A 23,807-nucleotide genomic window follows, 5' to 3' on the forward strand; every position below is an offset into this window, starting at 1 on the left:
TTCAGGACCTCCGGAAGATCAACGATGTCATTGAAGACATGGGATCCCTTCAGCCTGGGATGCCCTCCCCTTCAATGCTCCCCTGGGATTGGAAGCTGGCCGTCATTGACATAAAGGACTGATTTTTCAACATACCCCTCCATCCTTGGGATGTCCCCAGATTTGCATTCTCGGTTCCCTCCCCAAACAGACAAGCACCTTTAAAAAGATACCATTGGCTAGTCCTTCCCCAAGGGATGAAAAATTCTCCTACCATCTGCCAATGGTACGTGGCCCACATCCTGTCACCTGTGAGGACCCTGTTCCCAGATGCCATCATCCTCCACTACATGGATGACATCCTGGTTTGTGCTGCTGACGATGACTGTCTGCACCGGACTTTACAAAAAACCATCCAGACAATTGAGGACGCTGGATTTGAGATACGTGAAGACAAGATCCAGCACACCTGCCCTTGGACCTACCTAGGACTCCGGATCGGTGAGCGGACCATCGTGCCTCAGCAGCTGACCATCAGAGATGACCCCAAGACCCTGCAGGACCTACATCAGCACTGCGGGTCCATCAGCTGGATACGCCCTCTGCTTGGAGTAACGACAGAAGTCCTTGCACCCCTCTTCAACCTGCTCTGCGGCAGCGAGGACCTCGATTCACCGCGCTCCCTCACGCCGGAGGCCCGGGAATCTGTCACCAAGGTCCAGGAGGCCCTGTCTTTGTGGCAAGCCCACCACTATGTGCCCGGCCTGTCCTTCCAACTGGTTATCCTGAGAAGAAACCTCTCTAGCCTTTGACCTGAATACTGTAACTGTGAATATGTTTTAAAGAATGTCTGTTTCCTTTTTCTTTTTTAGAAATAACCTACCTCTTACTCAAATCCATGATGAGCCTTAACCCTGCTGTCATCCTGCTCACACTGAGCAGCCTGACAGCAGCCTGGATCGTCCCACAGCCACGCCAGAACATCTGGGTGACCCTGGCACAAACACTCCAACAGGAAAACATTTGTCTATCTACTGCAGCAGCAAAAAATCCTATGTCTACCTGCCTGGTAGGAATTCCCTTGCAGCATGATGAATTCACACACAGCTTTAGTACACTGACTCCTGAAGCAGGTAATAAACTACACAGCACTCATGTAGAAGCAGAGTTAAGAAACCCCGTCGAAGAGTGGCTACCCCATTTTCCTAAGGCAACCCAGGAACCCCAGGAGTTAGAGCTGCTGGGTTCCTCCCCAGCATCATACTGTGTACACTTTAGGGTCAGTCCTCCAACTCATAAACAAACATTCCACCATATAGTACAACATCGAGAAGAAATCACAGCAAAAAGGTGGTGCCGTGTACTAAGCTACATCAAAGTGCACTCCTCAGCTCATACACATCCCAAAAGCCTCCCCAAAAGACTGTTCCTCATTTGTGGGGACCGTGCATGGGCAGGAATTACATCCCGTCTCCTCGGAGGGCCGTGTACCATAGGGCGTCTATCACTGTTAGCGCCCAATCAAACATTAATTGGCGAGTGGAGCCATAAAAACAATTTGACCAAAAAAATTCAAAAGAGAAGTGCTACAAAATTAGATGAAAATTGTGACTCAGAGATTTTCCATTGGTCCAAATCAAAAAGAATTACTGCATCCATTTTCCTTCCTTGGGTAGCTGCAGCCAAGACCCTAGGTGAATTGGGACACCTAGAATGCTGGGTGGTAAAACAAGCAAATTTAACATCTAATGCCATAAGTGCCCTCCTAGAAGATGAGGAAATTACCAGGCAGGCGACACTTCAAAACCGTGCTGCAATAGACTTTCTCCTGTTGCTCCATGGGCACGAGTGCCAGGAGTTTGAATTTCTCTGCTGCATGGATCTGACATCGAAAGCTCCTAACATCCATGCCACGCTCCAAGAGATGAAAAGCATGATCGGACAAGTCAAGCAAGAAGCAGATGACTGGTTCAATGGACTGTTTAAAAACTGGGGACTCTCGGGGTGGTGGGCTTCAGTAGTGAAAACTATTCTGTCACTGCTAGTCATTGTTTTGCTAACGGTGTTAGTGTTTGGAGTGCTAAGCAAAATACTGTCCAGAAGCATAGTTAAGCTAGTCTCAGCTACTTCAGATGTCAACCATATAGAGCTGGCAGACCGGAGTAACCCTCACCAGCCTGCAAATGGGGATTGGTGGGCCACTTCAGGTCAGTAAGTCGTATAAGCTCGTTACCTTTCATTTGATTACATATATCAAAGTAGGGGCAGATGTGGTGGTGCATATTTCTGGGAGTTATTTGTTTCCCGGTGACGTGTTTTTCCCCTCTCCTACCTGTCCCTGAAACGTTATCCCATTGGTTGGTGTTATATGTCTCCCCGCCCCTCTCCCAAGGTTTGAAAGAGTCCGGGAAGGAGAAACCGGGTCTCTTCTCCCCCTGGAAGCTAGCCAGAATAAACATCCTCCGATACCCCGGAGGGAGAAGCAGCACTTTTTGGTCTTTTCTTGGTCTCGAAGGATCTCCCCGACCCCTCCATTCGACAGAGCCAGCGTGGATTACTTCGGGGGGCTAAGGGAGGATTGCTTCAATCCTGGGTATGGCCCCACACTTAACACACGCTCATATTTCAACAGGACATGGCACTGAAGAATCCACTCCTTATCATCAAGTGGATTTTTACACATAACCAGCCCACTAAGACTATTACCACTCCACAGGAAATCATGGCTGAACTCATTAAAAGAACTAGAGTCCATCTCCGCATTCTTGCAGCCTGTGAGTTCACATGCATCTTCCTCCCATTGGCAACTGGAAGTTTGGAGCCTTTGCTCTAAACCAATGAGAGCCTTCAGTTCACTCTCGATAGCTATTCAGGCCAAATTTCTATACGTCCACCTGGCCACAGACTTTTCAAAACTACATTTCATTTGGTCCCCAAATCATTACAGAGCAAAACACCGCTCCAGGCCCTGACGGTTTTCACCGATGGCTCGGGGAAATCCCACAAGTCAGTCATGACTTGGAAAGACCCCAGGACACAGAAATGGGAGTCTGATGTCCAAGTGGTCGAGGGATCACCACTGATTGCTAAATTAGCAGCCTTCATCAGAGCTTTTGAGAAATTCCAAGAGCCTTTCAATCTGGTGACTGATTCGGCTTATGTGGCTGGAATAGCTATGAGAGCAGAACATGCATTTCTAAAAGAGGTCCCTAACCCAAATTTATACAAATTGCTTTCTGAATTAGTGTATCTTTTCTCCCACAGAAAGCAACCTTACTATGTCATGCATGTGAGAACACATTCTGACCTCCCAGGTGCCATTGCTGAAATTGTCCCACCAGTTCTTCCACCAGAACGTGCCTGCATTGATGAATGTTCAGACTACCCAGAGACCAGGCTAGAGCAATAGTTGCCACCTCTCCTAATCGTCAATCTTTCCAAATACCGGTCGTTAATTCCAGGGTTAACCCCCGAAGACTTAACAGCTGCCAGATATGGCAAACAGATGTCACTCACGTCCCGTCCTTTGGGGAGAGTCAAATACGTACACGTCTCCGTAGACACCTTCTCTGGTGCAGTGTTTGCCTCAGCCCATGCAAGAGAAAATGCCAAGCACACCATCCGACATTTTCTCCTTGCTTTTGCTACCCTGGGAGTCCCAGAACAAATTAAAACAGACAATGGACCTGCTTACACCTCTCACAAATTAAGAGACTTTTTCAATGAGTGGGGGGGTGAAACACACCACGGGCATTCCTCATTCCCCTACAGGACAATCAATAGTAGAGAGGACCCACCAAAACCTGAAAAGAGTCCTTGATCACCAGCAGGGAGGAACAGAGATCATTCCTCCCATTGAGAGGCTCTGTAAGGCTCTATATGTCATGAAATCTCTAAATTGCTCGTCTACAGAGCCTGACCCCCCTGTAATACGGCACTTCTCTAATTCAACTCGTGCCAAACTCATGCAGAAGCCGCCAGTGCTGATCAATGATCCTGAATCACAACGGACAACAGGACCTTTCCCGTTGATTACCTGGGGGAGAGGGTACACGTGTGTGTCCACACTATCAGGACCTAAGTGGCTCCCAGGGAAAAATGTGAAACCTTACTTAGGGCCTACAAACCCTGCACCAGACTCAGAAATTTCAAAGTCTCCTGAGACCCACACAGGTCCAGAAAAACAGCAGTCCACTGCAGCCTGGAAATGGAGATGTCGTTGGAGTGCACCGAACCGACCTGCCACCAGACCAACAACCAGACAGAGGCCAAACCGTCCTGCTACCAGGGCCGCAACGAGACGACTGCCAACATCATGCCTGACACCGTGACAGTACACAAGTCTTCTTAACTCCCTCCCCCTTCCCCTTCTCGCCCTCGTTGCCTAGCTCAAATTGCCAGTTTACACCAAAATGCACCTCTGTGCTGCTGCTGGTCATGTGTCCCCAATACACAAAATAACCCTGCTTATAATTGTTTTTTTTTTAAAGAGGGGGGAGACGGGACAGGAAAGAGAAAAGGAAAATAGCTCCCCCCCCTCCAAAAATCAGAACTAATCTTTTATGTCCTGTTATAGAAAATGGAGAACAAAACCATCCTTGAGTTCCTGATGTTCCTGATTATCTGGATGCTCCTGAAAACATCAGCTGTGGAGGCCTGGCTAGTAGCACAGCCCCAGGAGAACGGTGGATCACCCTCGCAAAGACTCTCAAACAAGACCACGTGTGCTTGTCCATGGGCAGTGCCACCAACCCTCTAGACCTTTTGCTCCTGGCCCATGGACATGGCTGCGAGAAAATTAACTGACTGTGCTGCTTTGACCTCTCCAGCCCCAGTGAAAGCATCCACACCCGCATCCTAAGACTCCAACACGTGCTCCAGGAACTCCAGACTGAAGAGAAGCCCCAGTGGCTTGAGGACCTTTTGGGGAACTAAGGACCCAAAAGATAGGTTGCCTCCCTCCTGAAAAACATTTTTAAGTTTTCTTGAGTATTATTTTCCTATGTAGGTTTCCATATGTCAAGTTATTAGCCAAATCTCTGGAAGATACCCTTTTATTAAGTAAAGAAGGGGAAGTTGTGGGGGCTGAGGAACCCGCTGGCTCGGCGATCCCTGGCTCTCCCCTGGAGGCAAGGAAGCTTTCACTCAGAGAGAGACAAACTATCACTCCGAGGGGTCTTGGAGTTAGTTATGTCAAACCCCTGTGCTCCATTGGTGTTCCCCTCCATCGTCCCACCCTGATACATGTATCTCGGACTCCCCCCACCCCTCTCCTCCCCTGTAAATATCCCGGGTTTTCCCATGTTCCACAGATTACCTCTTGCTGGCTCCCTTCACCAAAGTCGCACACACGAGCTTTGGCCCAACCCTTTCCAAGGCTACTTCACTAGAGAAATCGCGGAGCTCAGAGCTTTCCATTGCCAAGGCATATCAGAGCCAGTGATACCCCACCTGTGACATCATAGCAGTGTGAGCTCCAAAGTGCTCCTCTCTGTGACACCACAGCAATGAATGACAGGCCCAAATTTCCTCTTCTCCCTCACACCACAACAGCAGTGACAGCACCTATTGCTTCATCTCTTCCACCACAGAAACTATAGGACCAAAGTTCCACTCGCTGTGACCGCAGTGCAGTCACACACCAAATTTCCTCCTTTCTCTGACTCCACGGCAGTGACAGCCCCACTCTTCCATTCCCTGTGACACCAGGGCAGTGACATGCCCAATTTCCTCCTCTCCATGACTCCAGAGCAGGGAGAGCTCCAGTGTTCCTCTCTCTGTGACAACACAGCAGTGACAGCTCCAATGTTCCCGTCTCTGGGACACCAGAGCAGTGTGAGCCCCAAAGTTCCACTCTCTGGGACAGCAGTGCAGCCACAGCCCAAAATTGCTCCTGTCTGTGAAACGACAGCAATTTTAGGCCCAGGATGTTGGAGACACCATAGCAGTTAGAGCCCAACTTTACCCCTCTCTGTGACACCAGAGCAGTGAGGGCCCAAATTTCTTCTCTGGGACACCACAGCAATGTCAGAGCCACTGTTACACTACCTGTGACATCATAGCAGTGTGAGCTCCAACGTGCTCCTCTCCATGACAGCACAGCAATGACAGGCCCAGTGTTTCCTTCTCTCAGACACCACAGCAGTGACAGCTCCAATATTCCCATCTCCGTGACACCAGAGCAGGGACAGCCAAAAAGTTGCCCTCTCTGTGAAACCAGAGTAGTGACATCCAAAATTGCCTCTTCTCTGTGAAACCACACCAGTGTCAGGCCCAGTGTTCCACTCTCTGGGACACCACAGCAGCGACAACACCGCTGTTTCTCTCTCTGTGACAGCACAGCAGTGAGAGCCCCAAAGTTCCGCTCTCGGTGACAGCAGTGCACTCCGAGTCCCAGTATTCCCCTGTCTGTAACATCACAGCTCTAACTACCTCCATTTCACTCTCTCGCTGAAACCACAGCAGTGACAGCCCGACTCTTCCCCTCTCTGTGAAATCACAGTAATGACAGCCCCAAATTGCCTCCTCTCTGTTACACCACAGCAATGTCAGGCCCAGAGTTCCACTGTCTAGGACACCATAGAAGTGTGAGCTCCAATTTAATCCTCTCTGGGACACCACAACAATGATAGCCCCAGTGTTATGCCCCCACTGATACAACAGCAGTGACAGCCCGACTGTTCCACTCTCTGTGAAGCCAGAGTAGTGACACATAAAAATTCCTTCTCTCTGTGAAAAGACTGCAATTTTAGGCCTTATATTTCCCTCTTGGATATACCATAATAGTTACAGCTCAAATTTACCCCTCTCTGTGACACTAGAGCAGTTACAGCCCAAATTTACCCCACTGTGTGACACCACAACAGTGTCAGCCAGTGTTTCTTTCTCTGTTACACCTTAGCACTGACAGCCCCTATTTCCTCATCTCTGTGACACCACAGCAGTCATAGCTCCAAAGTTCCTCTCTCTGTGACAGCATTGCAGTCACACACCAAATTTCCTCCTTTCTCTGACTCCAAAGCAGTGACAGCCCTTCTGTTCCATTCTCTGTAACACCAGAGCTGTTAGATCCTAAATTTCCTCCTCTTGGTGACTCCAGAGCAGTGAGACCCCCAGTGTTCCTCTCTCTGTGACACCACAGCAGTGACAGCTCTAAAGTTCCACTCTCTCTGCCAGCAGTGCCGTCACAGCCCAAAATTTTTCCTATCTGTGAGACCACATCACTGATAGCCTCACTGATCCATAGTCTGTGACGCCAGAGCTGTGACATGCCAAATATCCTCCTCTCTGTGAAACCACAGCAATATCAGTCCCCATGTTCCCCTGTCTGTGAAACCACAACAATGCACAGTGTTCTCCTGTCTTTGAAACCACAGCAGTGTGACCTTCAAATACCTCCTTCTGGGATGCCACAACAATGACATGCCCAGTGTTCCCCTCTCTGCTCTGTGACACCACGGCAGCAACATCCACACTGTTCCTCTCTCTGTGATACCAGAGCAGTGAGAGCCCACATTTCCCTCTCTGGGTGACTCCAGAGCTGTGACTGCCCCAGGGTTCCCCTCTCTGTAACACAATAGCAGTGGCAGACCCAGTGTTCCATTCTCTGTGACACCACAGCAGTGAAAGCCCCAAAGTTTTGCTCTCTGTGACACCAGTGCAATCAAAACCAAGAAATTCCTCCTCTCTGTGACACCACAGCAGTTAAAGTCTCAGTGTTCCCCACTCTGTGACCCCAGAGCTGTGACAGCCCCAAATTTCCTCCTCTCTGTGAAACCACAGAAATGTCAGGCCCTGTGTCACCCCCATTGGAGACACCATAGCAGTTTGAGCTCCAATTTCCTCCTCTCTGTGACACCACAGAAGTGACAACCACAAAGTTCCACTCTCAGTCAGAGCAGTGCCGCCATAGTCCAGTGTCCCCTGTCTGTAACATCACAGCTGTAACAGACTAAATTTCACCCTCTCGGTGATACCACAGCAGTGACAGCCCCACTGTTTTTCTCTCTGTCAAACCAGAGTAGTGACATCCAAAATTGCCTCCTCTCTGTGAAGCCACACCATTTTCAGGCCCAGTGTTCCACTGTCCAGGACACCATTCAAGTGTGAGCTCCAATTTAATCCTCTCTGTGACACCACAGAAGTGTGAGCCCAAATTTCCTACACTCTGTGACAACAATGACAGCCTCAGTGTTCCCCTATCCATGAAACCACAGCAATGACAGGCCCAGTGTTTCCCTCCCTGTGATACCTCAGCAGTCACAGCCCCTATTACCTTGTTGCAGAATGGCTTGCTTCTCCAGGGCACAGCTCCTTGCAAGGCCTGCACAACCCTGACTGTGAGCTAGCCTAAGTCCTTGGCCAAATATTGTATCAAAGAAATGAAGAAGACTAATTTTTAATAAGACAATGAAGAATAAGAATTTAGGATGAGAAATCTGCTAAATGTATCTTAATAAGTTTTACTAAAACTATCTTATAGAGCTTGGGTGTTATGAGCTGGACCAATAGAAGTGTAGAAATTAACGTGTGAAAAATAGCAATTATCCAATCATAGTATAATACAGATCGCATGTTACCTTTTCAAAATACTATAAAAATATAGCTAAGATTGTAATAAATTGGGAAGAAGCAGCTAACTCACATTGGGTCGTCTCTTGATTCCCGAACCCGTCTCCTACAAGGCACCAAAGGCACCTTGGCAGCAGCAGCTGCTTCCAGGCCATGGCCAGAAGGCTCCCTTGGCACCCCGGCCTGGTGGCCAGCACTGCAGAGCTGCTGCTTCAGGGCTCATTTCTGGCTGGGCTCTGAAAGCCACTTCTGCTCCAGGAGCCTGACTGGGAAGCAATTGGCCCCAGCACCCTGGGGACAAGATAATAATGAACAAACTCTTCATGCCAGCAGAGACAAGGCAGGGGCAGAGGAAAGGGGAGAGCCTGGCCCAGGGGACATGGCTGAAATGGTGATGGCTCTGAGGTCACTGTCACTGCAGCAGCCTGGCTGGCCCTCAGCAGACATTCTGGCCAGGAGGGTTGTGAGGGCACCCAGCACATCAGAGAACCCACACAACAGCAATTCCATCCTTGGGGAGGGGAGGGGCTTTCACTGTGTCAGGTGGCACAGATCTCCTGCTCTGGGAGCATTCCTGGGATGGGGCATCCACTTCTCTGGAAAAACAATTGCAGTTTTGTGCCATGCTCATTGTAAAATATTTCCTACTTGTAACAAATCTAAATCCATTCTTGTTCAGTTTAGTGATATTGATCCTTGTTCTGTCACTGCAAGATTTGGTAGAAAATAATTTTGACCAGTGTTCCCATTTCCACAGACCATGGAGAGGACCCCAAAATCTCCCAGGATGGGGTCTGGAGGCCTCGTCACATACGCAGGAGGCAGAGGCTGAGAGCTCTGGGCTGTGCAGCTGCAAGGCCCTGCCAGAGGCAACTTGTGCAGCCCTTTGGCCATGGCTGCTGGCCCTGGGCCTGAGGCCAGCAGGGGACAAGTGACCCTGGCAGCCCTGGGGCCTCATTGCCTCCTTGTCCCTGCTCAGCAGCCTGGCAGGGGCCGCCCCATGGTGCTGCCCTTGGCATTGCACATCCCCACATGGCAGTGGCCCGGGAAGAGCCCTGAGCAATGAGGGAGGGACAGCATCTGCCTTGCCAGGGGCTGGGGCTCAGCCCTTGGCCCTTGGCATTCCTGAAACTCATCCAGCTTTGCTCAGCACCACAGACACCTTTCCCTTGCTTGTCCCCAGCTGCCATCAGGGCCTCCAGTCTTCTGCTCTGCCTGGAACCTGGGGACGCTTTCTCAGCCATGTCTCTCTTATTTCAACTACAAGAAACTTCAGTGTTTCCATCTGACTTGGAGTTCTTGAGAAGTTTTTGGAGCACAATCTGAGGGACTGAGTGTGATGCAAAGAGCCCCAAAGGCTCAAGAGGGTTTTGTAAGTCCTGGTGCTGTGTCTGTGCTGCTGAGCTGGGCCGGGCTCCTGGCCCAGAGGCAGCTCCTGGCAAGGGCAGCGCTGCAGAGAGACAGCTCTGGCCAGGAGCAGCTCCTGAGCACAGCCCAGCAGGGCTGGGGCCCTGCCAGGGCATCTCAGGGACACGAGCAGGCCCAGACAGAGCTCCCAGGGGCTCAGCACTGGCAGGGGCTGTGCGATGTCCCAGAGGGGGCTGTGTCACAGCAGCACCTCTGGGGCTGTGTCCTGGAGCCCCAGAGCAGCTGGGATGTCATAAAGGGGCTGTGTGACAGCTCCGAGTGGGTTGTGTGAGGTCACAGATGGGGCTGTGACATGACAGAGTTTGTTGTGTGAGGTCACTGAACAGCTACAGCATCATAGAGGGGATTCTGTGGCATCAGAAATCAGGGTGTGACATCAGAGTGTGGCTGTATGACATCACAATGTGGGCTGGGTGATATCGCTTAGCAGGTTGTGACATCACAGACATTACTATGACATCAGAGGTCGAATGTATGTCATCATAGAGAGGGTTCTGACATCACAGATCAGGTTGTGACATCACAGAGTTGCTGGATGACATCACAAAGCCACTACAGGTTGGACTGTGAAATCACTGGTTGGTTGTGAGACATCACAGAACAGGCTGTGAGGCCACATGGCAGTGATGTGACATCATACAGCGGACTGTGACATCACAGAGTAGCTGTGTGACATCACAGTGTTCCCTGTGACATCACAGAGAAGAGTGTGTGATGTCAGAGAGAAGGCTGTGACATCAGAGTGGGTTCTGCCACCTCAGAGGGGCTGGGGCATCACAGAATGGCTGTGGGACATTGCAAGGGCAGTGGGGTCTGGGACAGGGGGACAGGGACCTCCCCGGCAGCGTCCCCATGTCCCCCAGGGCCAGAGCCTGAGCCAGGGCTCCTTCACCCTGTCACCAACAAGGGCTTGAGAGCACTTAAAAAATCCCCAGCAAGGGAGCAGCAAAAACCAGATTTAATATTAAGCACCAGCAGCACAAAGTTCCTTGGCAAGAGTCACTCTGCTCCTGACTGGACACTTCAGGCACAGCAAGGAAACAAAGCAACAACAAAACCAAACAAAATCCAGGCAACTAAACCAGAAATGAACCCAGAACTGTCCCTGTGTTTGTGTTTGTGTGTGTGTGTGTGTGTGTGTGTGTGTGTGTGTGTGTGTGTGACAAGAGGACAGTGAGGGCAAGGATAAAAGGAATACAGCCTAAAAGCTCTACAGAGCTCAAACTTAACAGGACTTCACTTAGACCTCAACCTTAACTGATAGCACAAATGTCACAGTTTAGCAAAAGAGCTGTATTTGCTATATTTAACCTAACTTATAACCTATGACTTTTTGATATAACAGAGGGATAACCCTTAACAATATTCAACTTAGCTTATAACTTATATTCAACTTAACTCAGCAAAGAGCAACAGTAGGCAGCATTTAACTTAGTTTATACCTCGTGACTTACCCTCACTCACAGGCCTGACTGACTCAGATCTCCAAGGCACCCCAGCCCCTCCGAGAGCAGCATTTCTGCCACATTTGCCAGGGTACAGCGCTGGTGTGTGCACACAGACACAAAGAGGCAGTGCAAGGCAGCTGTGAGAAATTCCCCTGCAGGGCAGGGAAATGCTCCCTGTGGATGCTTTGACATCTCCCCAGCGGGCGAAGGGCTGAGCCTGGAGGAGTGGGGGGATTGGCCCAGGCTCCGTCGTTGTTCGGGGGTGCCCCGAGTGCAGCAAACGGGAGAGTTCCCGGCTCGCAGAGGCCCCACTCTGAGGGAGGTGGCTGGCCCAGGAGAGCTGCAAGGGGCTCCTTTTGGAGCGCTGCTTGTAGGGCCCCAAGAGAGGGACTTCAGGCACAGCAATGTTTCATCCAGGCCGCACTTGGCATCAACAGCTTTCTTTGCAAGGCTGAGAACAGGGATGCTGTGCCACAGAGGGAACAGAAACAGTTCCCAGGGCTGCTCCTGAAGCAAGCAGGAGCTGGTTGGCAGCAGCAGTGCCTGGGAGCAGACAGTGTTTCTGATGAGCTGCACAGGAGCTGAGCCCAGGGGCTGTTGGCCAAGGCCCAGGCCCAAGGAGCATTTCTCAGCTGGCACGGCAGCCTGAGAAGGGCAGGGGGGAATGCACCAGCACAGGGCCCCATGGAACCAAGGGACATCTGTGACATTGTGGGGCACCATGGAATAAACAAAGCATTGTGACACTGTGGGGCCTCATGGAACAGTGAGACCATTGTGGTCCCCACAGAACCAAGAGGACCATTGGGATACTGTGGGGCCTCGTGAAACCAAGAGGCCTTTGTGACACTGCAGGGCTACACGGAACCAAAGGTCCATTTTGATATTGAGGGGCCTCCTGTAATCAGTGGTCCATGGTGACACTGTGGAGACAAAGGAGACCTTTGTGACACTGCAAATCCCCAAGGTCCATTGTGACATTTCAGGCCTCATGGAACAGAGGAGTCACGTGACATTGAGGGGCCTGTGGGACCACAGAGACCATTGTGACACTGCAGGGCCTGATGGATCCTGAGGCCATTGTGACAACTCCATGGAATCAAGAGTCCACTGTGACACTGCAGGTCTTCTTATAATCAGTGCTCCACTATGACACTACTGGATCCCATGGAATCACAGCACCATTATGACACTGCAGGGCCCCATTGAAGTAAGGGTCCGTTGTGACTCTATGGGGCCCCATAAAATCAAGGGAACACAGAACAGGTCTGGCTGCTTTGGCCTCCCAGGGGCCACCTGACTGGTCCAACTGACCTTGACGTGTTGAGGGTCTCTTCTCATCTGCTACTGAAACACTGGGGAAGGCACTGTGAGTTCCTTCCTGTGGGAAAGAACTGTCCTGCTTCTCCAGGCATCCATGGTCAAAATTTGGATTCCACCTCCAACATTCCCTTGATCCAAAGACTGCTCCCAGACAAATTCTGCCATTACTGACAAGTCGGGCTGGCCTTGGCCTCCTGATGTCCAGCTCTCACCTGCTTTCCGAAGCCTGGGCCTCTGTGCTTTCCTTCCTATGGAAAAGAACTGTCCTTCTCAGCCAGGTGCCCATGACCAAAATTGAGATTCCACCTCCAACGTTGCCTGTTGTGAGAGACTGGAGGAGATTTTGGTTGGAAACATTTTGTGTGGGGGCAGGAAGGGGCAGGTCCAGCCTTGCCCAGCCCTGTAACCCCAGCACTGCACTGCCCTGGAACCCCAATCCCCCCAGAGCCTCTATCCCAGCCCAGCACTGTCTGCCAGGCCCTGGCATACCAAAGGCAATGCTCCACACTCACCTCTGGAGCCACCAGCCCAGCTCCTGAGTGACCAAATGATCGGAAATCCCACCTGGGGAAGGGCTCAGGAAGACCAAGGGGTATTTAAGGCTGACCACAAGGAAAACACACATCTTGACCCTACCTCCTCTTGGGATTTCGCTCTGAACACTGCTGGAATCCAGGAGTTGGTAGATCTGTGTGTCTTTCTCTGTATCTTCTTTGTCTTTCTCTCTTTTTGTGTCTTCTATTTCTGTCCTCTTGCAAATTTGGATTAACTTAAAATTGAATGGGTTTATAGTTTGTGAAGTTGAATGGGCCAAGTTAATGCTTTGAGAAATGTTTATTGTTGATTGAATGCCGTATTAAACCATTTGTCAAACTTCCTCTGATTTACCAATAAAGACTGTTTTCTGGTTTTGCCCTCTTATCAGACGATCTCTTATCAGTATTTCTCCAGTGCATCCAACTCAGAGGACACAAAGAAATGTAATTCCTTTTAAAGGTCTCCTTGAGAGAGTTGTTTGGGGGATGGTGCTCAGCCCTTGGCTCTCCTGCTTGGCACAGCCCAGGCAGGGCTTTCACAGCCCCATTCCACACTCCATTTCCCACCTGGAGCCGCTGGTGCCTCTGAGTTCTGCTTCCCCAGCCCCAGGGACACTCTCCTTGTCTGCCCATTCCCCCACAGTCTCTGGGCAGGGACGGCCTCAGTGGGGGCTGCTGACATCCTCAGCAACTTGGAGGCTGCTGCTGCTGCTGGCTTCTCCTTCTCCAGAGGCTTGTTCAGCCTTCAGCTCTTCAGGTCAGGAATTCAGTGCCCCAGGGCTCACTCACATTCTGAACACCTTAACAAGCCAAACCTCTGGAAATAACTTGATTCAAGTTTCGAAATTGGATGGGGATTGCCATGGCACCCAAACCCAGCAGTGGGGTCAGTGCAGCGTCCATGGCAACAGCCCCTTGCAATGGCCCAGGGCAGGTTGGGATGATAATCCACCCTCACAGCTGGCCCAGGGCAGCTCTGCAGTGCCCTTACCAACAGCCTGTCTGCACAGAAACACTCCCAGGGCTCTCTGCACTTCCCTTCCCTCACTCTTGGCTCACTCACACACCTCCCAACAACCCACTTGGTGCTTTCAGCTGCAAGGAGTTCAAAGCTTGTCTGGCCTTCAGCAGCTGCTCTAATTCTGCCTTCAGCCAACTCTGGCTTTGTGTTCATTGTAGAACTGCCTGTGTGTCTGAAACATTCCTTGCATGGTTCTGCCTTGGGGAAGGGGAAGCTCCTTGGTGGCACCTTGGGCTTGGCACACACTTGAGGAGGGTGTCTGTTTTCCATGGGGAAACTCAGGAGTTTTAGATTGCTAAAATCAAAGAAGGAAAACCCCTCTTTGCCTGAGTGCAGCCACTTGTGTGAGCAAAGCAGGTCCCAGGGGAGTGAGGAGAGACGGGATGGGGCTGGGGAATGTGGAGCAAGGTTGTCCACACTGGGTCAGACCTCAAGACACAGCTTCTCTGACCTGGCCAGACCTTCTTAGGAGAGACCCTGGATCAATATCCATCACTGAATGCTACAATCCCTCTGCTCCAAAGAGAACAGGAATAAAAGATGCCCCTTAAAATAGGAATACATATTTCTTAGAAGCTCATTGAACTATTTCTTCGTAACGATTGTAGGAAACTTTCCTAAGAACTGCACCAGACCAGAGGAAAATCAAGGCACAGCCATGGTTTGTTAGGATTCGCTTGATCCTAATGAGCCCCATGGTGCATTTGGAGCTGAGCCCTTGAACCTCAGGGCCTGAGAGGAGATTGCACAAACCTTTCCAGGAGTCCAAGTCAGAAAAAAACGCAAAGTGTCTCGTTTCATTAATGGGTGCCACTGAGGTCCATCCCCAACACAGGCTCCTCATGGACTCTTTGGAGGACAGAACTTGAGGCCAGGATTGCACAAAAACCTCTCAGAGACTCAGTGTGGAAAGGAAAATCCAAAGTCGCTGAAAAAACCCTGAGTATCTCAAAGTATTGATGAGCCCCACTCAGTGTCAATGCAAAGCTCCCAGGGGACTCCTTAAAGCAGATAATTGGGGCCATGATTGCACAAACTTCTCAGAAGAAGTTTTCTCAGAATTGGGAAGGAAAAAGGAAAGTGCCTTAAGAACCTGAAGTACCTTGAAGCATTAATGAGCCCCACTGAGTGTTGTTACTGACAAAGACTCTCAAGGGACTAATTACAGCAGATAATTGGAGATCATGATTGCACAAACCTCTCAGAGACTCCAAGGCAAAAGCCAAAGTCCTTTGAAAAAGCTGCAGTCCCTGGGAGCATGAAGGAGCCCCCAGGGCCATTCCTGAGCAAGGCTCCCCAGGGACTCCTTCCAGCAGATCCCTGAGGCCACTGGCATGTGGCCTAGGGGGGATGCTGAGGGCAGGCCAAGGGGGTGACAGTGGCCAGCCTTGCTGGGGCTGTGCCAGGAGGCCCCAGGGCCTCAGGACAAGGTGTCTCCTCACAGCCCTTGCTGGCACAGAGGCTGCTGTGGCCCAGGGCACCAAGACTTGGCTTCTCTTTGTCCCCACCTGTCATCAGTGCCTCCTGTTCTCTGCCCTGCCTGGGGCCTGGGGACACTTTCTCAGTGCTGTCCCTCAGTGGGACCCATTAAAGGTAAAAGTAGCTTTGGATTTGGATTCTGACTTGGACTTCTTGAGAAGTTTCTTCCCCTCCCTCTCAGGGACTGATGTTCAGGGCCTCAGCACAAAGCCCCAAGAGGCTCATTAAAGTCCTGCTGCTGTGTCTGTGCTGCTGAGCTGGGCCAGGCTCTTGGCACAGAGGCAGTTCCTGGAAACCAAGAGGAGCTTCAAAAGCACATTTCTCTTGCTGAGCAGCTCTTCTCCCAGCCCATCAGGACTGGGGCACTGCCTGCAGCCACCCTGGGGCACAGCCTAGAGGCACAGAGAGCTTCAATCAGTCAGGGCTGGGAAGGTGCTGAGAAGTGCCTGGGGCACAATCCCTCCCAGCCCTTGACACAGGAAGCCTCTGGCTGCAGGACAATGCAGCTGCAGCTCCTGGAGCCATCTCCTAAAGCTGGAACATGCCAGTGCCTACAGACTCTGTGAGTACAGCTCTGAGTATTTGTGGTGTTGGGGAGGTGAATGCTTATGAAGCTCTGACATGCTGAGGGCTTCTGATCAGTCATAGAATATTTCCAAGACAAGGATTTTGATAAAAATGAGGACATTTCCTAAGACTTTGTATTCAAATTCCTAATATTGCAGAACGGCAGGGAGGAGGGGGGGGGATAAATATTAAAGATATTATGAATTTTGACAAGTTCTTGAGACATGCAAACTGTTACTTTTAGTGATCAGTAGGTTCACAGGAGATAGCTAATGTGCATTCAGCCACTCTGCCCATGGACAGCACTAGCATCACCTTTACTAGACCCATCAGCCTTAATCTGAGCTGTCCTTTCTCCAAGCTGCAAACAGAACCAGTCCCCAGCCAGAGCCCTGCAAACAGGCAGCGTTCTGTCAGGCCAAGGAGAGTGCACAGAGATTTGGGATCTGTGGGTGCTGGCAGGGAGAGATCAGACACAGGGAAACACCTGCAGGAGGAAAATCTCCAGGAAGCAGAGAGATCAGGGAATGAGAGTAAACAAAAGCCCAGAAATCCTGTGACAGAGAGTTTAGAGATATCCATAGGAGCCCCTGCAGTGCAGTCCCTGCCTCTGAACAAGCCCCCTCCCTCCTGTCCCCCCAGCCCAGCCTCTGCCCTCAGGGCTGGGCTCCCAGGTGTGAAGCCCCTCCTGTGCAGGCAGAGCTGCAGCAGAGCCGTGGGGCAGCTCTGCAGCCCCGGGCCCAGTTCCCTCTGCAGAGCACAGGGCTGGGAGCAGCTGCCCAGCACTGGGGGCTCTGGCGGGGGGCACAGCTGGCTCAGGGGGACGCTGTCCCCAGTGCCCGGCTGTGGGCAATGCTGGCAGTGCAGCCAGGGAAGGAGCTGGATCTCCCTTCATCCAAAGCCATCATATGGACACTTGGAAATCTCCCTGAGATTTCAGTCCCAGCTGGGAGCTTCAATGCAGAATGCAAACCTGTCCTAGAGCATGTTTGTGTTATCTGAAAGACCCACGGGGGTAGGTAGAGGTGTTCTGACAGAGACAATGCTGTTGGGTTGGTGAGATGAGCAATGTGAGTCCTTGGATACAAAGGTGGAGCTGGGCTGTGGTGGATCCATCTGCTCTCAGCAATACCTGATGATCTTTAAGGAAAACATGAGAGAGTAAACATCCTTCATGTGAGGAAAGTGAAAGCCCAGAGAAACTCCGAACAGAATGAAGTGACAGATCATCTCCCCTCAGTCTCCAGTCATCAGCTTGCATCAGGGAACTCACTCTGTTCTACCAGAGGGCAGCAGAAATGCTGAGAGTTTCTGATATCCAAAAATACCAGGAGAGACATGGGGGGGGCTTAAAAAATAAAACTCTGTGTTGCAGAGGAAGGTGCATGAGAAATGGTTTTGATTTCTCCTGTAACTCTTCAGTGTCTTTTTCCTCATGAACAGGGCCCCATGTATGGATGCTAGCTTTAGAACAGGCTGCAGGGAGCTGCAGAAACTGCAGGCCCATGACCTCTCAGTCCTGCCTGAGAAACTAGCCTGGGAATTTCAAAGGAGGATTTCAAAACAATCCTCAGAGACAGAAAACAACTGCCAGGTGCTGTTTATCTGTCCTCTTGTTTCCTCTTGCAAGAGAGGGTCAGGGGGGTAGTGTGCCCCTGACCAATGATGGTGATGTAGCACTTTGCTAACCAATAAGAGTTTCTTTTCTGTACTTTCCACGTATCTGTCTATAAGAAAGGCCTGAAGTAATAAACCAGAGAATTCTCGTGTTGAAACTCCCTTGAGAGTTTGTGTCGTTCTTTATAGCCGTTCCCAATCGGAACGACATCTGGTGACTGCCGACGTGACGTTGAACCAACCCCCGAGATCCGGTAACCCGACGTAAAGTGCAGCCGACCCCCGAGGTCAGAAAGCAACCGATGTGACGACATCTGCTAATCCCCTGAGGGTAAGCAGCGAGCCGGGAAAAAGCCAGCTCTTCCCCCTAGAGGGGTAAGTGGAATTCTCCCGGGCTTTCCTAGAGGAAGCTGGTTTTGGAAACCAACGGGATAGTACAGCCTGCCTGTGAGTGGGCTTGGAACGGCCTATCTTGGTGAAGCAGAGCTCAAGATCCTGGGTCTGAGCCGATAGCGTGTGCATAATTGCATTTGCGGAGCCGCCAAGATAAAGTCCTCATAATGGGGAACTGTACTTCAGCTGATGAACAGCTTGCCTACCTTGCATGGCAGGATGCCCTGCCCCGCATGGGACTCAGTGTTTCTGAAGATGCCATGCGCGCTTTATTTCAGTGGGTGAAAGAGCAAGGTTTTGTTGTAACTATGGACAATGCCTTTGACCTCGAACTTTGGCTGTTGATAGAGAACCATTTATGGTCGGAATTCATTAACGGAGATATCAGCGTGTGTAGCCTGGCAGCCACCTGGGGAGTGCTTTTTAAGGCGCTGGAACGGAGCCAGTCTGAGGACAGTGAAACCGGGATGAGAAACTTTGATGCCGAAAGTTCCTCCGCTGTACAAGATGGGAAACCGGGAGATGAAACCGTGAGTGAGCTGCGTAGTACTCTTTCGGCTCTGCCCGGACCCTCGGAGGACTTTGGCGGCGAGCGGGAGCAATCTGCGGCCCGGAGATCTCCCTCTCCAGGGAGTTTTGAGTGCCAGCCATCCGCGGAGCTCAGCGCGCAGGCTTTGCCAGCGGAGGGGCCTCTCTTCAGCCCCCCCCGCGCCCGGCGCGCGGAGCACCGCAGCCGAGGGGTCCGAGCGCGGCTCCAGAATGCCGCGAGCCGCCGCCGCCGAGAAGTCCGAGCGCGGCTCCGGAATGCTGTGAGCCGCCGCCGCTGAGAAGTCCGAGCGCGGCTCCGGAATGCCGCGAGCCGCCGCCACCGAGGAGTCCGAGTGCGACTCCAAAACACCGTGAGCCGCCGCCGCCGGAGGGCCCGGGCGAACCAATCCCCCCTGTACCAATGCGGCGGGGCGCGCGGCTGCCCCCGGCAGAGGAGCGGTGGGGGGAGAAGAAACAGCACCCTTGCACTCCCCCCGCGCTCCAGTGAAAAGGTGCGGGGAGAAGAGGGGGGGCGAACCTCACTCGCTCCGTGCGTGCGCGGGACGCGCTCACCCTCGCGCTCCCTCCGCGCTCCAGCGGGGAGGTGCGGGGAGAGGAGGGGGGCGAACCTCGCTCCCTCCGCGCTTGCCGTGCTGCGCTCACGATCTGAGCTCTAGCAGCACCCTCCCCCCGCACCCATAAAGGTGGCAGGGGGAGGGAAAGACAGCGGCAGGCCCCTCCACCGGGACCTTCCGCACCAACCCGAAAAAATACATCCACGAGTCCGTCAGCTCCAGCGGCCTGAGCCGCACCAGAGTCCTGCAGTCCCTGCGGGACCCAAACTTACTCACCTTGTACCTTTTAAGTCTTGTGTTTACAGAGCTGACAACCAACCGCGAGGAGATGGTAACTTCGAGTTCCCTGAACCTCCCAGAATTCACGAACTACTGTTCTAACAACCAAGAATCATCCTAAACGAGTCTGCATCCTATCCATCCTTAGTTCAAACCCGACAAACAACAACAGCAGCCATGTAAACTTTATAAATTCCTCAAAAACCCCTCAATTATATTAGAAAAAAAACCAAAAAAAACCAAACAAACAAAAAAAAAAGCGGGATAAGAAGAGGGGATCAAAGCAGCATAAATTGCATTGTGCATTGTTTTTATCACTTTGGTGTTCTTTCAAACTACTCTATTGACAAGTTAGACTGTCAATTCGAACAGACTAACAATGTTGTATATGGTGTGTGTACCAATTCACTGAATTAGAGACATTAGACTCAACCATCAAGTCCTTGCAAAGAGAACAATTCTTAAATACCAAAACATAAACCAAAATTCTAGATCAGCATCCATTCAAAGTTCTAGCAAAGAAACCTCTTGCGCCGTGTTTGTTCTCTCTCCTGCAAGGGCCCAGCAGGACATGACAAACACTGCTTTTTATTTTTTCCAACAGAAAGGGTGAGTTATGGATGCTAGCTTTGGAACAGGCTGCAGGGAGCTGCAGAAACTGCAGGCCCATGGCCTCTCAGTCCTGCCTGAGAAGCTAGCCTGGGAATTTCAAAGGAGGATTTCAAAACAATCCTCAGAGACAGAAAACAACTGCCAGGTGCTGTTTATCTGTCCTCTTGTTTCCTCTTGCAAGAGAGGGTCAGGGGGGTAGTGTGCCCCTGACCAATGATGGTGATGTAGCACTTTGCTAACCAATAAGAGTTTCTTTTCTGTACTTTCCACTTATCTGTCTATAAGAAAGGCCTGAAGGAATAAACCAGAGAATTCTCGTGTTGAAACTCCCTTGAGAGTTTGTGTCGTTCTTCCTAGCCGTTCCCAATCGGAACGACACCCATGTCCAGCCACAGCAAATGTCCAACAGCAGCTCCATCAGCCACTTCCTCCTGCTGGCATTGGCAGACACGCGGCAGCTGCAGCTCCTGCACTTCTGCCTCTTCCTGGGCATCTCCCTGGCTGCCCTCCTGGGCAACGGCCTCATCATCAGCGCCGTAGCCTGCAGCCACCACCTGCACAGCCCCATGTTCTTCTTCCTGCTCAACCTGGCCCTGACTGACCTGGGCTGCATCTGCACCACTGTGCCCAAAGCCATGCACAATTCCCTCTGGGACACCAGGACCATCTCCTATGCAGGATGTGCTGCACAGTTATTTATTCTTGTCTTTTTCATCTCAGCAGAGAATTCCCTGCTGACCATCATGTGCTATGACCGCTACGTGTCCATCTGCAAACCCCTGCACTACGGGACCCTCCTGGGCAGCAGAGCTTGTGCCCACATGGCAGCAGCTGCCTGGGCCAGTGGCTTTCTCAGTGCTCTCATGCACACAGCCAATACATTTTCCCTGCCCCTGTGCCATGGCAATGTCCTGGGCCAGTTCTTCTGTGAGGTGCCCCAGATTCTCAAGCTCACCTGCTCCAAATCCTATCTCAGGGAAATTTGGCTTCTTCCTGTTGGTGTGTGTTTAACTTTTAGTTATTTTGTGTTCATTGTTTTCTCCTATGTGCAGATCTTCAGGGCTGTGCTGAGGATCCCCTCTGAGCAGGGATGGCACAAAGCCTTTTCCACCTGCCTCCCTCACCTGGCTGTGGTCTCTCTGTTCCTCAGCACTGCAGCATTTGCCTACCTGAAGCCCCCCTCCATCTCCTCCCCATCCCTGGATCTGGCCCTGTCAGTTCTGTACTCGGTGCTGCCTCCAGCCCTGAACCTCCTCATCTACAGCCTGAGGAACCAGGAGCTCAAGGCTGCAGTGTGGACACTGATGACTGGATGGTTTCAGAAACATTAAACTGCAGGCCAATTTCTGCAAATCACTTGTAATAAAAGTCATCTTTGATTCTTCTTGTTGGTTTCATTTTGGATGTTTTCTTTGTTTTCATTTTTAGATCTTGTCCACAATAAAATATCATTGTTTGTGCCATTTCTCATTTTGTTTCTCTCTTCATCTTCCCTTTGGCCACAGACTGTGCCAATGAGTGGCTGCGCTCTTGGTAGCTTTAAAGGAACTAAAGGATCTCCTAGAAAAGTTTTCTCCTGAGATCTCCTTTTTGTTCCCCTCTCTGGAGCTGCATCAACAGTGTCTGTGTGCAGAGCTGGGGCAGATCAGTGCTGGCACAGCAGCTGTGCCCAGGAGCAGCAGCACTTGGTGTTGCCAGTGCTGCTCCCGTGCCACTGCCCCGCTGCCCTCCTGCCCTGGTGTTGCTGCAGGGCCTGAGTGCTCTCGGGGCCGGGCACAGCCCTGGGGGTGGCAGTGCCGGGGCTGCAGCAGGGACAGGCCATGGGCACTGCTGGGGCAGCGCTGACGCCTCAGGGCAGGGCCTGGGGGCTCCAGGCTCCTTGTCCAGGCTCTCTCAAGAACACACCCAGGCCAATGCTCAGCACAGAAAACCCCCGTGAGCAGCCCCAGGGTGGCCGTGGGCAGGCTGGGGGCAAACAGCATGGCTGGGGCTCTGCAAGGTCCCTGGGGGAGACAGGAAGGAGCAGCAGAGCAGGGGCTGATCCATCCCCACTGCTCTGGACACCCCAGCACAGCATCCCAGAGAATCCTCATGGAGCTGCCAACAACATCCCCCCTGTGCAGCCCTGGCCTCTCCCCCAGCTCAGAGAGGTGCCGCATCCTTGCAGGCACAGACACAGCAGCACTGGCTCAGGAGCCCCTGTTTGCACTGCCCAGAGCAGGTGTCAGCACCCCCATGGTGCTGCTGTGGGGAGATGAACCTGAGGGAGCACAAATGCCATCAGCCCCAGGGGCCAGGAAGGGCTGGGGGATGCGAGGGAAACCACTCAGGTTTGTTGTGGCCTCTGAAGTCACACAGAAAGTTTGTACTCATGAGCTGTGAGTTTCCTGTGCCACTGCAGATGTTGTTACTCAGAGCCAGGGCTGCCTGGCAGTCACCCCCAGACTGCCTTGAGCATTTCCTTTACTTTACCTTTGCTTTCTTTACTCTTCCTGCTCCAGATTTCTTCCTATTTCCCACCCCTATTCCCTCCCCTGCAAACAGCCCATCCCTGTTTGCCCTTTCCTCTCAGGCCCCACTCCCCATTTCAGTTCCTGAGCTGGCACCATGAGAAGGTCCCTCGGGGAGCAGGATCATCCTACAGGTGCTTCAGGAATTGTCTGCAGGGTTCTGCAGTGCCTCATGCTGCTCCCTTGCCAGAGGCAGCACAGGCCAGGGGGGCACATCTGGGCTGCTGTGTCTGGCTGTGGGGCTCCCTGTTCTGGGCAATGACGAGGAGCTGGAAAGGCTTTGCAGGACTGACAGGATGGGTTTTGGGGGCTGTGTGGAGAAGCTGAGGGACCTGGGCTGCTGGAAGTTGTGAAGAGAAGGCCCAGGGCTCATCCGGCACCTGCTCCAAGGGTGGTTTCAGAGAATCACAGAGTTAGCAAAGTTGGAAAAGACCTTGGAGATCATCAAGTCCAACTTGTGCCATGACACCACCTTGTCTTCCCTGAACCTCCTCTTCTCCTGGATTAACAACCCCATCTCCCTCAGCTTCCCCTCACACAATGTGTGCTCCAGACCTGTCACCAGCCTTGTTGCCCTTCTCTGGACACTCTCCAACCCTTCCATGTCTTTCCAAAATTATGGGCCCAGAACTGGACACAGCACTCGAGGTGCAGCTCAACCAGTGCCAAGCACAGGGAAAGAATCCCTGGCCTGCTCCTGATGACCACACTGTTCCTGATCCAGGCCAGGTGCCATTGGCCTCCTTGGCCACCTGGGCACACTGATGGCTCATGCTCAGCCTGCTGTCCATCAGTGCCCCAGGTCCCTTTCTCCCTGCCTACTGGCCAGCCTCTCTGTCGCCAGCCTGGAGCGCTGCAGGGGTTGTTGTGGCCAAAGTGCAAGACCTGGCACTTGGACTTGTTAAACCTCACCTTGTTGGGTCTGGCCCCTGGATCCAGCC

At 51.9% G+C, this 23,807-nt stretch overlaps 2 protein-coding genes across 2 annotated transcripts; both read left to right on the forward strand.

Annotated features, from left to right (window-relative positions):
* The first annotated feature begins 877 nt into the window (after positions 1-877).
* Positions 878-2,194, forward strand: LOC147647306 (uncharacterized). The gene has a single exon (XM_086872314.1). The coding sequence runs from the start codon at positions 878-880 to the stop codon at positions 2,192-2,194; it is 1,317 nt and encodes a 438-aa protein (XP_086728440.1).
* Positions 2,195-20,754: 18,560 nt separating this feature from the next.
* Positions 20,755-21,819, forward strand: LOC147647307 (olfactory receptor 14A16-like). The gene has a single exon (XM_086872243.1). The coding sequence runs from the start codon at positions 20,755-20,757 to the stop codon at positions 21,685-21,687; it is 933 nt and encodes a 310-aa protein (XP_086728369.1). The 3' UTR covers positions 21,688-21,819.
* The last annotated feature ends 1,988 nt before the right edge of the window (positions 21,820-23,807 follow it).

The sequence above is a fragment of the Cyanistes caeruleus genome, unplaced genomic scaffold, assembly GCF_971803275.1.
Source record: "Cyanistes caeruleus unplaced genomic scaffold, bCyaCae1.hap1.1 HAP1_SCAFFOLD_11, whole genome shotgun sequence".
Taxonomy (NCBI): domain Eukaryota; kingdom Metazoa; phylum Chordata; class Aves; order Passeriformes; family Paridae; genus Cyanistes; species Cyanistes caeruleus.